Source organism: Argopecten irradians, chromosome 14 (genome assembly GCF_041381155.1).
Source record: "Argopecten irradians isolate NY chromosome 14, Ai_NY, whole genome shotgun sequence".
Lineage (NCBI taxonomy): Eukaryota > Metazoa > Mollusca > Bivalvia > Pectinida > Pectinidae > Argopecten > Argopecten irradians.
In genome coordinates, this window is record NC_091147.1 from 11,905,747 (window position 1) to 11,924,615 (window position 18,869).

General features: G+C 31.8%; 2 protein-coding genes and 1 pseudogene across 2 annotated transcripts; all 3 read right to left on the reverse strand.

Moving 5' to 3' along the window:
• Positions 1-393: 393 nt before the first annotated feature.
• LOC138307660 (uncharacterized) lies at positions 394-4,505 on the reverse strand (annotated as a pseudogene).
• A 4,916-nt stretch (positions 4,506-9,421) lies between these two features.
• Positions 9,422-13,356, reverse strand: LOC138307038 (uncharacterized). Its single transcript, XM_069247664.1, has 3 exons — positions 12,669-13,356; positions 11,724-11,763; positions 9,422-9,483 (listed from the first exon to the last, which is right to left on the reverse strand). Exons 1-3 carry the CDS (start codon positions 12,996-12,998, stop codon positions 9,422-9,424), a joined length of 432 nt encoding a protein of 143 aa, XP_069103765.1. The 5' UTR covers positions 12,999-13,356.
• Positions 13,050-17,941, reverse strand: LOC138307039 (uncharacterized). The gene is made up of 5 exons (XM_069247665.1): positions 17,536-17,941; positions 15,213-15,252; positions 14,767-14,856; positions 13,815-14,247; positions 13,050-13,125 (listed from the first exon to the last, which is right to left on the reverse strand). Exons 1-5 carry the CDS (start codon positions 17,857-17,859, stop codon positions 13,050-13,052), a joined length of 963 nt encoding a protein of 320 aa, XP_069103766.1. The 5' UTR covers positions 17,860-17,941.
• Positions 17,942-18,869: the final 928 nt, after the last annotated feature.

An 18,869-nucleotide genomic window follows, 5' to 3' on the forward strand; every position in this document is an offset into this window, starting at 1 on the left:
TCCAATGTGTACCCATGGGGATTTCTATTTCCAATTAGGCAAAATTCTGTATTTCATGAAAAAATTGACTTTATGTCCATATATGCGTTGTTGTTTTGTTTCAGATGAATAGTGTTTTTAATTGATTAAGAACACTCCTGAAACAATTGAAGATAAAAAAATACAAGAAACAAAATGGTGCGAGTACATCAAAGATAAAAGCTTCATTGGAAGATAAATGTTTTTGTTGAAATCAAAGCGTCTATTTTGCAATAAGGACAACTTTGCGTTTGATATCAATCATATATCATATAAACTTTGATACATTTTATATAACTCAAACACTGAACTTTTATTCTTGCATTTTATTACAAACAATGTGTGCTTAATAAATCACATAAATATTTGTTTTTACATAAATTAACACAACAATATATTTGGTAAGAAGAGGCCAATGGCCTCGTAGCACGATGGTCCCACTTAATTAATGTTCAATGATTGGTTTTAATTAATGTTCTTGATTTACATTTACGCACAAGGTACTGTCGGCCATATACGTTCCCAAAATGCATTGCTTTTACCTCATTTAAATATTACTATAGACAAAGAAGAAATGAAATATATTTTAATTCCCCAAAAAGAGTTTGTTGTCTGTTTGTCGCCAAATTTTACCAGCTCCGTCCTTATCTAAACCTACATGTAATCTGCCAATTTCATTGCTGTTAATGATATATAACTTCAGATATCTTGTTCACACAATTAGTCATGCTATAGGCTATGAGGGAGCTACATCGTGCTAAAAAACTAATATAACTTATTGAAATATTGCAGAAATGATGAACGGCAATGTAAAAATCCATCAAATGTACTTGTTTATGAAAATAAAAACAATAAGCTTCAGCAATACAAATGATAATATAAACAAATTTCTATGAAATATATTAAAAAGATATAATGTTAAAAAACATATTGGATGGAAACTAGGGTTTTCTCGATTTTCATATCCCGGGGCTATACTAAATATAGTTTGCATTGTATCTTGCTTACATGAGTTATGGCATTTGCAAATTTATGTAATCAAATTGACCAAGCAGCTCGCAGTATGAATTATATAACGACATGCTTATATATACAATCTGCATACATATTTCAGGATTTTTTCAAATTCATATTAATCAAACCAATAAATCCGTTGTAATTTTACAGATTAGCGGGTATTGACATAATGCACTAAACTAACAAAAAGTACTAAACACATGTCTACGGAAAACGACATTTAAGCGCTAAAACGATATCACAAAAAAAATATCAACTTAGTCCTAATTTTCCGTACTTAATCGAATATTCCGTTGGCCGTACTTGATAAACTCCCCAAAAGTTCGCCGCTGTGAATCTATATACAGACGATAAGTTCCTGATTTCAGGGAAGAGTTATGTCCCCTTGTCGTAGTTCAAAGTTTCCAGATAAATCCAAAGTCTTAAAATAATTCAATTTTTGTATCTGTCTCTCAGTATCCGACAGCAATATCTTTTGATCATTTGCACGTTTTCGGTATATAAAAATGTTCGTCCTTGGGAAACATAGACTCATTGTTTGTATGGACGAAAGTCACTATACTATACACATTGTACACTCCATCCTGCTGGATCTCAACGCCGCCATTCTCCAGGATCCTCACCTCGTTCTTATCATGTAACTGGAGCTGAAATCGGCTTGTAAAGGAGCTTGGATCTGTAAAGAGACATCCCATTGATATCAAAAGTGTGACAAAATATTTATATTTCATACTTAAATTGTTAAAACATTAACTATAGTAAATCAAATACTGCATTATGCTGACTGTGTAGAAACGAAAGTGATATATATTGTGATGTTTTCCAGTATTACCGTCCATTTATAGTTAGTCATTTACACCGTAACTTAGATTACAATTTTAATATTATCACATTTATTTTCATATCTCATATATTTTGCACTCCTGACACAATAAATAGATAGAACAAAAACTGTATGGAAACTTTTCTAAAGATGCTACACAGCCGACAAATTGTAATTCGTATTTATAGAAAATTAGAAAATTAATTCATCATTAAATCCTGAAAAACTACGATGTGTCCTTTATGGAATGAGGTACTGATTGCACAGACAACAATAGCAATATGAATTATATATATGTAGTTTTGTGTTATAAGACATATACATATATACACAAAAACATCAATTATTGTCCAAATGACATTATGTGACATTATGGCGAATGACAGGTTCCAATTCCTCTGTCGGCGGAAGAGAATCTTTAATGAAACCATTATGATTCTCATTTCTACATATGTATATAGACTCGTGAAGTATAGTAGTACACGACTAAATTTTGCAAAGTGGTCTAGAAGTCTGTAACAGAGACATGCTGATGTACCCACCTGTCAGGCCTTTGTAGTGTATGATCTGTGTTGATGGTCGTGTAGACGCTGTCCACGACTGATGTTGAGATTTAGGTGTGGGGACCGTAGATTTATTGGCTATCACTAGCTGTCAATAATATCAAAATACATTTCAAACATTGTCTGGTACCGATAGACCTTTCAAAGTATAGTATCATATTTGATATTTAATAATTCTCATGTTAATACATAATGTACTGTAATATCGTCTTATGTCTGATTTGGTTTGAGTAATAAATAAGGCATTTATCTAGTACAAATGACAGTTCTAATGTTTCTTTATATGACACACAAACGGTGTATTATTCAATAACTGAATATCTATAATGCAATGCATTTTCATTTATACTGTTTAGTTTTCGTTTATATCCAGTAAACCTAAATTTTAATTGTGTATGATGTGTATTTTTATTCAATTTTATAGAATCTGTATCCAATAATGCCCATTTAAATTCTCAAACAATAATATTTATTCAATAGTTTGTATTTATATCAAGATTTTCATTTGTTTTCTATATGTTACATTTATATTTTAAAATATTCGTTTCGATTGCAAAAATAATTTTGTTCTCCATTTTGAATTCATTGTTGTTCAGTAATACTTCACATTCACATGACAATATTCATATAATCATGATTCGGTGTTATAGATATCTCCAGTTATTCAAGTTACACAATATGGATGTGAAGTAAAATAGGATAAAAAAGCAAATCGAGGCTATAGAAAACAAATATTTTTTTTCAGAATATAAATAATACACAATGAACATAAATAACAAATGTATTATTAATGTCAATACAAATTATTAACCGCAAATGATTTTTAAATACAACTGCAAATATTGAATACATATTGAAATGTGAAATATGCATACAATTTACATTAAATATGATTTTAGAATCATTTTAATCTATATGGGATTTATACGATATAAATAAAAGAACACGTATGAGATGCCATATCCTAATTATACTTATTAATATCTTTACAAATTAATAATAATTTATATGTGTTTCTTTTTTTCTTTAGTGCTAAATTTCACCAATTAACTATTTTCTACATACAAATGTGTATCTGTTGGTAAGCATTTAATTAAATTACACAGTGTAGACTTGTAAATACACAGAATGCAACAGAATATAACGCAATACTTACCAAGTCTATCAGATGAGGAAGTTTATGGTCCAAAACACTGCAGTAATATCGCGACTTGTCTGCATCCACGAGACCACCATTGTCTTTATATGGTATCCATATAGCCCTGTCTGATTTTGAACACGACTCGGTGTCACTGTTCGTTACCGTACGTTTCGTTAAAAGTGTATCGATAAGAAAACATATTTCAAAAATCAATGTCAACACCAGTAATAAACATCCCATTTTATATCGAGTTTGGCATTTATAACGACGAGGAACTGAATCATCCGGTGACAGTTCAACCGAACTCTCTTCGGATTGTTCATCAGGTTTCGCATTGTAGAAAATACAACGATCCATACTCATCGGACAGTGTACATGTATACGCGTACAACTCGTGAGCGTACAGATTTAATGAACTCTACGCTGGTATAACGCTTGGCAACATGCGTAATGTAATCTATGAACACAAGTCTCAGTCAATGTAATGTGAAGGTCGTTTAGCTGGAATACCGGGTGTCATAGTTTAGTTTAAATGGAAATCTCCACAACGACACTGAGCGGAAATACCGAGAAGTCTAAAAATAGTACGGACCTAGCTAAGATTACAACATTGCTACCTTGCACTAAATATAGCATGTTTACGTCTGTCTGGCTTAGTGCCCGTTTCCTCACCTGACCTGCACGCTAAACGTGTTCTTGTGTATAACGATTTTGATACTGTATACCCATGTAGTTATTTACTGTCATAAGGAGAATGTTTGTCACCTTTCAACAATAGAAGTCTCTACAAATTATCTTACTTTCATTCTGTCCATTTTATTCTTGTCCACGAATAAAGCGATATTTATCCCCACTCCCAGAAAAAAAAAACCAAAAAACTGTACAGTTGTTAGCAGGTTTGTATATTACGCTTAAATTAAGGGTTTCTTTATGCAATAAAACATTGAATTAATGTATACATTGTATATATGTAGCCTTGTAAAATACTAAACATATATAACTGAGACTATTTACTCTATAATACATACTCTGAAATACAAGACTAAACACATTATTTTAATTGTCCAAATTAAACTGAAATTCATATCATTAAATGAATATTTTTAATCATCATTGATATTCTCTTTTATCTTAATATCAAACAAAAAACGAATGATTGATATAGCATCTACATAAATTAACTTACCTAATGTATTCAGTTTTGTAATCCATATTCAGGGCGAAGTATATAGTACAATCCCCAGTTATATCTTACATGTACATCAATGTACGTATAATTGATCATTGTAACCCAATGCAATGGTGCAGGGTATATATCGGAGGATAGCGGGAGTGGCCAGTCACGTGTCGTGTGTGGCGTGATACCTAGGTGATCATCGTGTCAAATGCGAATCGTCAAAAATGTCTTGAACTAGAAATCAATAACCGATATCAATTAGGAAATCTACATTTGACTGTTTGGTTTAATTTGAGGACATACTGTCCATAATGTTTCTCGACGATTCTTGTATTTTTTTCTGACAACGTGTCCAAATATAAAAATAAAGTGTTTTTGAAAATATTTTCTTAAAACAATAGAATCGCATGTCGTTTACTTATTCAAATAAAGATGTAGCATTATCTGTGTTTACATTGTGTGATAACTTGTGTTTTATTGACTTACTTAAGGGTTATCAACACGGTTTCGTGATTCATATCGTTATATGTACAATGCACTTGTGTTTATGTTGTCGTTTCAGTCATTGTTTTCGTGTTTTGTCAATATCCCCCTGATTTATATTTGAATAAATATACATCATTAATATAAAATGAAAAGTACTGTACAGAATACAGACGGAATTGTGGTCGATTAGGTAGTTTTTTGAATCTTACGAAAAACAATGTAGGATTTTTTTTATTTAGCAGGGTTGTACCGCTGTTGCTATTGAAAAAGCATAATAGAACCTTTCCCTACCTAGTGGGTGTGACAACAAAATCACAACCCGAGGGGTAATTCATGAACGTCCAACCCGAGGCTTGCCGTGGGTTGGACATTCAGGAATTCCCCCGAGGGTTGTGATTTTGTTCCCACACCCTCGTAGATAGGGAATGATTCTTTCTCTTTCACAGACAAAAAAAAAAGAAGCAGAAATAGCCTAAACCAATATTTCACCGCGACATGAACAGTGTTTCATTGTCTGCACATCAATATTAATGACGTCATCGACAGTGCACGCCACGGTCACACCGCATGAAATCATGACGTCACGTAATTGTCTTCAGGTTCAAAAGGTTAGCGCACGCAATCTGTCATACCCTAGGGGTGGACAGAGAAATCTCCTATGGCTTAAAACGGTGACAAATCAGTGAATGGTGGGAGAAGATTCTATCTTTTATCGTGGTAGACAAAAGACAGCTCACACGCGCTAGACAATGTCGTGACGTCATGAATAAATGTAGCGACAACTTTAATTAACGTAGACCGTCCCTTCTGTGACGTCATACGTTTGTTACGTCGCTATCCGAATCCCGGCAAACGTATTTTATTTCCCCGTACCAATCTATTACAACTCGCTTCTGAAATCGGCATTCGAGCAAGTATTTCGTCTAGAACCTATTCGAGTGTTTACTTGAAGTGTATCAATCGAAAGGTGTGCCAATCGGGTAAAAACTAACAAGGGTAAATGAATAACACAAAACGTTGAAAAGTGCTACGGATTCGCGTATTTTTAACATTTTCAGGCAAAAATTTAAGGGGTATTAGGAAGCAAATCGTTCATAATTTGAAAAATAATGCGGTGAGGTATACTTTTTATTGGCTTTTCAGTATTGCAAATAAGCCAATCTTCATGAAAATTATACAAAATCGATTTTACTTGAAATCATTTTTTTCAGAAAAAAGAAAAATATGACTATTGATGCAATTTTTCACTAAAATTAGGTCCGAACTTAATTTTAAAATAACGATATTTCGTTTTATTGTGGAAAACCCACCTTATTGGATATAGCAATGAATTCTATATCACCTACTGAAGGTATGAACATGTTACAGGCATATTATTTATATGTTAAGGGATGTTACAGGAAGGAAATATCATTTATTTAAAAATCCTTAAAATCCGTATTATTAAGTCATTTGTACATATCTTTAAGGAACCCTGGAAGAATAGTTAACCCGGTGACATATGATTTTTATGTGGTTTTTGTGATCAAGGTATACCTAAAATCAAAATATCAAAAAATGAACGAAATCCATGAGAGGAAACCAGAAGGGACGGTCTACCTTAACGCATTGAGACATTGCTGTGATGATAGTGTTAATAAAATAACTGAATATTTGCACTTTTTCAGTAAATTTGTGAGAGGAGGAATCACACAGGGCTCCGCCAGGCTGACGGAATATCCCAAGGTACATGTCTCGTTTTGACCAGTCAAAATAATTTCGCTCGGCTTGAGATATCTCGCTCCACTTGACAGATTGGAGTGGAAGATTGGAGTGACCATCCACATTCATATATATATCCAGTGTCTTATCTATATTGACAAATTAAGTGTTTATCAAACACATAGTTATTGGATGTCTTTTTGATTTGTTGTAAAATGTTTATTATGTTTATGACATAAACTTATGTATAGATAGGTAACTATTGCTGACGTACGAGGAACACATCTCTGATGTGCTATATTGCCTTTTCTACCAGAATACGCCCTGTTATTCCAATCTCCAATGCAAAACACAGACATTGCACTTGATTATATTATATCGGTGTTGCGGATGGCCGCGATTTTAAACTTTGACCTTAACTACTTTTTCTTTCTTGTCTGATATAACAGATTCTAAATGTCCTTAATGTGCGATCGCTGCACTCTTGTAATTTTATTGTAATTATATTGTTATTCTATTAATAACTGTATTGTAACTGTGTTTGTGATGGTATTTGAATGTTTGAATACTTCACGCTTTCCCACCCGTAGGATAATATACCGACTCGAAATTCATAAGTGTCATGATTTCCGAATAGCAGTCAACTACAGCACACGACGAAATAGTGACATGAACCTTCATTGTTGATATTCATTTACATAGGGAATCGTGCATTTGTTTAATTTTGTAATAATAAGCGATATATTTTGGTGTTCTAATTGTTCCTCTATCTCTATCAATACATTTATTTTGTTTCGGAAACATATTGGACGTTTAATAAATTGTAAGCTTGTCTTGGTTAAATCCACTCACCCCAGTACCGTAAATGACATACTACAGAGTGTAAGATTACATTGATCACATGACTTTTATTAATAGAAATACATGTGTTAGTGAAACTTTTAATTTCCTCTCTATATATAAATGAAAGTAGAAATCCTGCAGTTATGTGACGCTTCTGTCTACTGAGACAACCATGCGACGTCATATATAGACTATGACGTCAAAATTACCTGTGACGTCATAATAGTGTTATTACACATGGGTCTTACGATATTTATGACATGGCCGTATGACATGGCTGGACGGGTCAGTTATGTGATAATAAAATAATCGATATATATAGTTTATATGTCTAGGTGTTACCACTGTATGGTGTTGAACAGGGTGTCCCATAAATTATGTTACACTTTCAAAGTTCAATATTTTCTTTAAAACAACTCGTAAAGCAACAGGATTTCATCTCCAAAAAGCCTGCAATCATACATTTCGTAATTTGATTAACAAACAGCTTAACAAACAAATCTTGTTAAATTCAGCAACAACTTTCACAAAAGAAACATTTTTGAAAAAAAAGCGGTTAAAACAACGTCACGCTTGATATTTGAGCAACCTTTGAACAGAGTAGCATTGAAGATTTGTTCTTATTTTTCCATGCCAAACTAATGCATTGGGCAATATTTCTGGTGTTGGTGATTACTTTCTGTACTTCTGGTAATACTCACCCAAAAAAGATTTGATTTGTTGAGAACTGGGGCATATGTGTATAACCACAGTTTAAATATAAAATTGTTTACAGTGCCATTATAATGTCATCTTTAAGTGCCAATATCTTAAAAGTGATGACGTCATTTTGACGTCGATTGGTTTCCAGCAGAATCAAATTATTATTTCATATTATGCATACAATAAAACGTTTGACTGCATTTTTCATATACCAAAAATATCTTTTCTTGTTGCTCATGTATGTCAAAAATTATAATATTTTGAAAGTGTAACCTGATTTTGTGGGACACACTGTATGTTTATGTTAATAAGATATACCTGTTTTGGATAATGACACAATAACACAATAAAAAGGACAGTAACATTTGTATTATTAATAGTATGTCATTCAATAGTGTCTCCGAAATATTAGATTATATAATATTGATGTAACATCAATATCTATTGATGAATCTAAATGTTCCTTTTATCACACACATGATTATACATTTATATACACAGATATTTTCTCTTTAAGTAAATAATACAAGTCGCATTTCACAACCTTCAGATTTTATTGCAGCTTATTATTTATAACATATATTACAATTTGAACATTCCGAAATAATTTGAGTATATTGCTCCGTGATTATACTCATTCATATCAGCCTCAGCTGATATCCTCAGATGTGTCTCAACTTTGTCCTCGACATTGAGATAGTTTGTAAGACACAGGAAACTGGTAAACGAGTCAGATATGCCATGCGTGTTTCCATGGAAACGCCTTAGAGCCAGTTTGGATATATCGTCATTAAGAAGTTCACTATTAGATTTGACTATACTATGAACGCCCATTGGCAAACGTCTCGTTGATTTACTAAATCTCAACGTTATAAAAGAATAAATCAAAAATACACTCCCTTTCCCCATATGGTTGTCCACTTTGATTTTTGTTTTGCCTGGGAGCAGTGTTATAATTTCCTGATGAAGGCAGTGCCATACGGATCGCTTGGATTCCACGATATTGAACCATCTGTAAGGCATCAATAATAATGGGATAATACAGAATAAAGGACAACATTGATACAAAATCCTTTAGGTCTTGCACCTAGTCCCAACAATATATAACTGGTATGTCAAAGTTTGTCTGTGATAATCATACAATGAGAAAAAAGAAAAAACAAGGGGTTCTAAAACATGGAAAAGATAATATTTCACTGTAAGTGTCTTTGTTGATACTGTTTTCCTTGTAAATTTTGTTGCATCACATATGACAAACAGCTTCATAAGAATAGTTCATGTTAAAAAAAGCAAACCAACTCAATATTTTTGTTTACGTTCTATGAACTTAACAGTTTCAGTTTAAATTTTGATTTTAAACGTTTGTTTGTGAATTGTTTAATATGCCGGTTGGCATCTACCTAGAAAACATTAAAATTTACATCTCCGAAATTGTACACACGTCGTAGCCCAGTTAGTTCACTACGTCATTGTGTATGTCAGTATCTTGTAGGTAAAACAACACAGCTAATTATATATATATATATATGTGCCACACTATTTCCATATAATATATAGTCGAATCTTCCAAGGGACCGTTACAAAAAGGTCACATAAGACAGGGAGTCACTTAAGACAGTCCCAAATTCCATCTTTAACTGTCTTTAAAATTATTCTTCATTATTAAGATATCATTGACAATTAACCTGATTAAAAAAAAAAACAAAAAAAAAAAAAAAAAAAAAAAAAAAAAAAAATGATAATTTTTTTAATAAAAACAACAAACTGAAAAATAACTTTTTTGATAAAAAAATCATTTAGTCCTAAATTACAAGCAGATGTACATATATTCTTGGTTTTAAACTTTTGTGCAAGAAAAAAATATTATCTGGAGGGGATGTAATTTTGGGGTAAAAATTCTCAACCAATTTTGAGATTATTGTAGATAATGTATATAAGCTATTGACCATTGGCAATTCATACATTTTTGTACCTACTATTTTGAATAGTAGATTCAATATTAATTTCATATTACAATACAAATTCATACCATTTGTTTGCGTAGATATATAGGATAGATACATCACGCAATCCAATACTTACTATGTAGTCAGAATATTAAAACTAAAATAATGAGAAATCATATTCGTTACAATACGTTCTTTAGTATTCATATCTGGGAAATTACAATGACAATATAATAAAAACAATCTATCAACAACTTACTGTACATACTAATAAATAACTACTGACGTATAAACTTGTGCTGTATTCCGTCAAAATGATTCTTATGAATTTGTTCCACAACTGTTGAAACGTTGTTTATTCTAACTTGACCCCGAACTTTAACCCTCCGGAAAGTGTAACGTCATTCCGGTACCTTTATCGGAACGACGTCACACTTACGATACCATAACCCCCGCATTGCGCATGCGCTATGGTATTTTCCGTTGATAATGACGAAGGTAAGTATTCTGAAAAAAATCTATATTCCTATGTCTGGTTTAGTTATTTGAACCGCTGGATTTTAAAAACAGGATATCTGGAACTGTTTATTGAGGTAATTATCTGTTTCCACTCGTATTCAGTTTTTTTTTAGTGAAGGAATCATTTATTGCTCAACAAAAGTAGCATCTCATTTCAAGCGAAACCAAGTAAATATAGTTTTGTTTGGAATGCAATCTATAAACAAGCGTTTGAAGGATTTACATAATACATTGATAGTATTTTATATATTACAGGGTTTATCTAAGAGCTACACACGGTAATCCGTTGTATTATAAGATAATACTAACCATATATATCAATGTATTAATATATTAAATATGTAAATGGATACACGGATAAACTTACTTATTACATTGATAGAGTTACTGTATAAATGATGGCTGAGAAATCTCGGTTCCTCCACCACTGCATCATCGGATCTCTTCTCTGTATAAAAAGACAACGACTAGTTTAACCTGTATGGAAAATAGTTTGATGAATAAAAAGAAATTACTTTAAACTGTAGTTTCCCCCTCTGTTTAAAGTGTATATGCACATAAATTCAAAAAGAAAGACAACAAAATTCATTCTGCTTCAAGGAAGATTTTAAACTGAATAAAAATATATTGTTTTATTTAATGGCTATACATACTGTCAAGGGTCATTGTTTCTTGTGTTTGTGTTATTGTGTATAAGAAAGTGTTTTACACGTTGTAATTACTTTTTGTCTGATCTTTTTGTCGTTTGTGTTGGCTATATTATATGTTTAAAAAAACTAAAACATACCTTCATGTGAAGATGAGTTGTTAAATGTTTCATCCAACATCTGTAACAAACAAATAAAAACTGAAATAATTTCACTCACATACGTACGCGTAATAAGGAAAAGTTATAACAATTTAGTCAAATATGACACAAAATGTTATCAAAATACCAGGTTTTCCGATATATTGTTGATTTCAAGGGTTTTTGTCATACATGTTTATAGTATTAACTCTCAGATTTTGACTAAATTTAAAAGAACCAAAGCTGAACATTAACCCTTCATACTTGACATTTTTTATTCTTACATTTTATAACAGGAAGTCAGATTGCCCTGTTGGTTTGAGTGGCCATTACAGGAGGAGTGTCAATCCCCTAATATTATTTGGCACCAGATGACCTTTATTCTTGTACAATTCACATTTCACAAAATTAGGTCACTGTGACCTTATTTTTGACACTAAGTTATATTTTTCAATTTATTTCATTTTTCAACATATCAATGCATTATAATTAATTCATGAAAAATCATTCAAAATATCATTTGGTTCCAGCAAAACTGGACAGAAAAAAATGATCCTCCTATTTAACACCCCAAACTTTCATGGGACTCCGACCACCTGAATCATATGTCATATCATAATATCCTAAGCCCGGGTATCTGTAAACAAAAACATGCTTATCAGTCATGGTCGCCAGAGTGCCCAAATTGACACTCCTTATTTACATATAAAATATTCTAAGAGAAGAACTTCTATTCATGCGTAGAATGCACGGATGTACGTTATACATATACATATAGTATATGTAAGAATTGCATCACGGTATGATACACCGTGGGAATCTAAAGATAGAATGCCAATGAAAAAAGAACGTTCTCGATTCAATGCATAATGATTATGTACCCGGGATACGTATGAACTGTTTTTCTAGTTACAAAGCATGCCTATATTTGTGTTACCAACTCACCCTTATAAATGTTTCCTGAATCCCATGGTAGTCATCTACACAACACAGTCTGCTTCCATTTGTGTAAAACAAAGAGTCATATAAAACGTTGTCATTGTCCTGAATAGAATCGCCAAAATACGGACATGGCAGGCAGATCTTGTCGTCTGGTATTTTATCCTGGTTCACTCCTATATGTAAATAACTAGTTTCTGGTGAATCAGAGACAATGGCAAGTCGTATTGCGTACAAACACAGCAGTGCTAACAGAGATACAACATTCAATCCCATCGATAACTTCAGTGCCCATTTCAGGCGGATGTAGCACTTACTCTTGGTCACATCCTCCATTACTGTATATCCCCTATTGTCAAACCTTAGTGTACAATAAAATTAGACGTATTACACATTTCTTACGAATGTCGCAAAGTTATTGTATTGACTAGCATTGGCTGGTATTGCCCGGTTCATCACAAACCTAAAAATAGAACACGAGGGAAAACCAGAATTGTTCAATTCGTGGAAGGTATTCCCAGTGACACAAAGGATATCTAGGTCACATACATATCTACGAGTATGTACATGTATGTGTTTAAAAAACTACGAGTATGTATGTGTTTAAATGTCCTTCGTGGCGTGAATTGTGTAAAATGTACACTTATTCAAAATGGAGTAAAATACACATGAGAAGATATGCAGTAAAATTATTATCTTTAATTCATATGTAATTTTTAAAATTCTTAAAATATATACACGTACGTACATGCACCTTTTCAGAGTGAAGCGAAATAAATATGATGTTATGAATTACATTATGATTCATATGTTTCTTGTTTTGTTTACTGTTAAAAATTTGATACCCTATTGCAAAAAGAATTTGATTTAAATTAATATCTCAAATTAAATTATTATGATATTACTATAGAATGATTGTTGATCTGAACCTAAACATAAATTACACCGATTTTGAAAGTCATACATGTACTATTCTTTACTTTGTTTCAATACACAGCTTTGGGTCACATTTTACAAAATATACAAAATATCAGTCTAATAAATACAATAATATAGTTATATATAATAATATTTTCAAGTACAAGTTATGCATATGTGTGAATTAAAATAAATGTTAAATATCAGTGACATACGTGCCATATACTAGTTTACTTTAATTTAAACATGCCAAAGAAATTGTTATGAGGTAAAGTGTCATCGATATGGGTAACTTTTCCTAATCTATCAAAAGAATATGCCTGGACACACAGAGTGTCAGACGCTTTTAAATATACAATGCCGCCGAGGTAAGAAGTCTGCCGTGTGGACATTTGAACATCTCCGAGACTCGCTGACAATAACTTATTCCCTCTATCGTCCAGACAGTTCCCTACCATACTCCCATATTTCATGACGGTGTGTATTATCGTTTGTTTTCTTTTGATTACAGCTTCCTTATAGAAGTCGAATGTGACCAAGGAGTAGACAAAATAGGTGCCGGCTCCCTCGGAGTCAGGGACAGTGAGTTTCCGATTGTCGCCAGGAGATAGGGTCAGATTACGTATAAATGATGTCCTGTGTCGCCGTGTAGTCCAATTCAGTACAGCTGAAAATTATCATAAACAATAGGATTAAACAGTGTAAAAACAACAGTTTAGCCGTGAAATAATGCTAGCTCTCCGAGCCATACCGTTTTTAATTTTGTCAATTATATACCAATAATTTTGGGGTGCTCAAAAATTATTGTTTTATCCTATGATATCTACATTAACGTCTACTGTATGGGGCAGATGACGATTCGATCATTGAAGGTAATTTGTCTTCCGAATTAATCATTATTATCACTTTTGTGAGGAAGGGTTCCTCATTTCCAACATAATCAGTTTATACTTTCTGAATAAACCTAATGGTAAGAAATATCGATTTCAATATTTCAAATTTACATATTGCCATTGCAATGATAAATCGTACAGAAAAAAAAACATGAAACATATGTAATAGAATGAATGTAATACTCAGGATAAATTTCAGGATACTTTTCGTGTGGGATATGTTTTCGATATACAAAAACGTGATAAGTGACTAATGATATACTGATTTAGCGCCGCTTGGAGACAATACATACGCATATGGTTGTTATGGGTGAAACACTCAGCATAAAGATGGGCAGCATAATTGCGTTCGCTCCACCATTTAAGTTTGTTATCTGAAGCTGCTGTGAAAAGAGGGAAACACAATAGGTTGAAAAAACAAAGGATAAAGCATGTTCTATTTGACTATATACTAGGTAATTTTCTGAATTCTATTTGTTTTCGTTTTAGTTGTAATACAATGCACCGCATCATTTCTTCAATTACTTCTTTGAGATCAAATGTTTGATAAGTAGGCTTACACACTGCTAAATCAAATGTCGATTATGATGGATAGATGGAAATTAAGCATCGTAAGTTTTGATTATAGTTATTGAACATTTCATCTTGATAACATCAAATGTACTCTTAACTAATTGATAAGATAAATGCCAAACATAACGAATCATAAATTAAGCTTTTTATTTTGTAAGTTACTTACTTTCTTCATAGAAACATTGATTGTCTCCGATGGCAGTCAACTTCAATAGTAAGAAAAAGCATAATTTACTTCAAAATCAAAGTTATATCAAATATAGAATGTTAGCATAATTGAGCTATAATAATGCAATATGTCATTAAACAGGATGTACCGTAAACAAGGAATATTAAACATGTAGATCACTCGTCTTCACGGCAACCTAATCGTCGGTTTCTATGGTCTGACCGAAAACACACAGATACATATTGAATGGCTGACATTATTGACAATTATATTTTTGTTTCCATACTACTAAATATGACTTTCTGTTTGATCGATTTTTTTCATTCTTCTGTGGAAACAAAAATGGTGCGAATAATCGACGGTATTGTTACGTCACAATAGAGATACTGACATTGCCTATTGCTTAAGAAATAAATAACCCCTTAAGAAATTAATTGATATGTACATGAAACGCCTTTTATTTATCAAGATGTCTGAAAAAATAATTAAAAAAATATCACTAATGTCACCATTTTTGTGAATTTTTGTGATGTGGATTCACAGTTTGCATTTTTAATCAAAATTGTTGTCACTATTTTTTTTTAATTCACAATAGAATTAAAACAGCTAGACATCGTTATTTATAATAAGTTATTACATTATTTGATCGGATAAAACACGTTTTAATGCACGATTAATGTTTCAGTGATTTTTTTCTCCAAATCAATACGTAACGTTACGCTATATATTGTGACGTTACAATTATGTCACGTTTAAGAACCGTATAGTTTTGTTATTCAGTGTGCTATAATTATGAATGAGAAGGTCAGATTTAGTATTGAAACAACAACAATTTAATTATACGCCAATGCAATAAAAAACTAGTGAGATCAATGCTTATATGCTTCACATGCTATACTGTGGCAATGTATTTAGTATCTGTGAGATAAATGTGTGACATTGATTATTTTATTTTAATGATTAACCTTTTTTTGGGACTTTCTTAAATACATGTACATGTATTAGTTTTTTGCAAATAACCAATATTAGAACGATCACACAAAATTTAAAATATATTTAATACTTTTCTACGAGTATAAAAATCAATATCAATAAATAACATGTTATAAATGCGTACGGTATCAAGGAATAAGAATAAAAAGTTTTTGATATTGTAATGTCTATATTCCATAAGAATTTAATATATTAAAGATGCTCCACCATCGACAGAGCATAAATGATATTCTTCCTTTGAACAATAATTGGTGTTTAATTGTATATATATGCATAATTAAAACAAAAAAATAAAATATAATAATTTATTTCGTGTTTGGTGCATGCGCAGTCAGTACTTCATTCCATATAGGATGTAGTGTCACGGAATTTTTTCGGGATGCAATTAATTATTTTTCATTTTTTTTAACTTGGATCAAAATTAGAAGCTCAAACTTTTTTAACGGTGGTAATGGTGTAAAGTAAGTAACTTTTGTAACTGAAGAAAAATACTAAATCGGCTCCTCCTGTTTTTAATAGTGAAAAAATACTATTTGTCAGCGGTGGAGCATCTTTAAAACAATGAACATAATTTTATGGAGTTTATGCTAGACGTGTATCTTAAAATAACTATACTGTGCATCACACCTTTTTCTATCTAAAATGCATTAAATATGCTCCACTGCCGACAAATAGTATTTTTTCACTATCAAAAACAGGAGCAGACGATTTAGTATTTTTCTTCAGTTACAAAAATAACTTATTTTACACAATTACCACCATTGAAAAGTTTGAGCTTCTAATTCTATGCCTAGTTAAAAATATGAAAAAGAATCTATTGCAACCCGAAAAAATTCCGACGCACTATATCCTATATGGAATGAAGTACTGATTGCGCATGCACCAAAGGCAAAATGAATATATATATATATATATATATATATATTATTTTGTGTTAATTAGACATACATACACACAATTGAACACCAATTTTTGTTCAAATAATGAATACCATTCATGCTCTGTCGGCGGTGGAGCATCTTTAAGTAACACTTATCTCAAATATGATTCCAGATGCATATTTAGAAATAAATACATACAAATATAAAGAGTTTATATTAAAACAGTAAAAAATAGTATGATTTAAGATGCATATTTAGAAATAAATACATATAAATATGGAGGACTTATACTTAAACTTTAAAAAAAATACTATGATTTCAGATGCATATTTAGAAATAAATACACATAAATATGGAGAATTTATATTACAACTGTATAGATTACGTGTGAGATAAATCAGCTTAAGCCATTTGCTAAAATTATTGGTGATTTTACCTGTACCTACCTCTAACACATTGTCCTGTAAGTCCGTGGCATTGTTCAGACAACACAATGCACCACCACCACGGTAGGTAGTGGTGAAGGTATCATATAGAGTGGTCACAGCCTCCCGGCCGTTAACACTACACGGTGTACACACTACGGTATCCCCGATACCAGGCTGTGAGCTGACGTCACCGTTAGTAGGTAACCCAGATTTCGAGGCGAAATATAAACACAGTGTTGTTAATATCAGTAGGATGTTTCCTATAGCACTGAACTTCAAAATCTTCCTGATTTGATGGTAAATTGTATAGCGGGAATAACTGACTTTAGTACCACCATCCATGTTTATTGTTGTCGATATTCAGACTTTAAAATCTAGAAACACAAATGTTTCGCTTCTGCTAATCGTATTGGGTATTCCCAAGTTATTCTAAAATTAGGTCGAATAATGATGTCATATTAAGTAATCAAAGCAAAAAAGTTATGTGTTCCGGTGTTTTTCATTTTTTCGGCGAAAAACATATTTTAAGAAATGACGTAGCATTCTAGAAATCATTAATACAATTTAGAACAAATCATCTTTTTCCATTTATGTTATCAATGATATTTTTAGGTATTTGTTAACGGAAATAACCAAACTAGTATCAACATATCTGTATTTCAACATAAACATAAGTATTACAAGGAAATCGTTGTACAAATAACGAGGTAACATGTTTTGCAACAATTTGGAAATACGTAATGCTACGGTGACTGGGAGCGGAAATGAAATAAATAAAATTATTGCGTGGGAACGAAAATATTTATTATACGTTTGCACGTACATCGTTGTATCATGAACGTGCGACCTCGTATCTTGTACGTACAAATTATTATCTTGTACATTTGCACGTACAAAGTAGTATCATGTACGTACAACTTAGTATCTTGTACGTACAAGTTTTTTTAAGTTGTTCATACATGTACAAGATACTATGTTGTAACAATAACAATACTGTAACAATAGATACTAATAAAATACTAAGTTATACGTACATGATATTAAGTTGCACGGACTTGATAAATGAAATTATATATTGGTCATAATATAGACGCTTCCGTAAATAAAAGCAGTCTATGTGCTTTTTATATTACTGTATATATGACTTTATATCGGGTTATTATGTTTATATATTTCCATTTAAATGTGTGCAAATTGTGTTACAATGAACATTATTTTGTATCAATACTTAGTCAACTGATTTTAAAAAGTAAGACAATGAATTCCCATGACTTTTTCTACAAGTTTAATACAAATTCATGAAGGCAAACACTGAAATAGAATACAAATACAAATATTATATACAATAAACT

Coding starts and splice junctions, on each gene's coding strand:
- LOC138307039 (XM_069247665.1), bottom strand. CDS start 17,859: ATGGATGGTGGTACTAAAGTCAGTTATTCCCGCTATACAATTTACCAT. Junction 14,857..15,212: donor TCAATGTTTCTATGAAGAAA/GTAAGTAACTTA, acceptor CTCTTTTCACAG/CAGCTTCAGATAACAAACTT. Junction 13,126..13,814: donor TTTGGCATGTTTAAATTAAA/GTAAACTAGTAT, acceptor TTCTATTTTTAG/GTTTGTGATGAACCGGGCAA.
- LOC138307038 (XM_069247664.1), bottom strand. CDS start 12,998: ATGGAGGATGTGACCAAGAGTAAGTGCTACATCCGCCTGAAATGGGCA. Junction 11,764..12,668: donor TTCAGGAAACATTTATAAGG/GTGAGTTGGTAA, acceptor TGTTTGTTACAG/ATGTTGGATGAAACATTTAA. Junction 9,484..11,723: donor CAACTCATCTTCACATGAAG/GTATGTTTTAGT, acceptor GATGCCTTACAG/ATGGTTCAATATCGTGGAAT.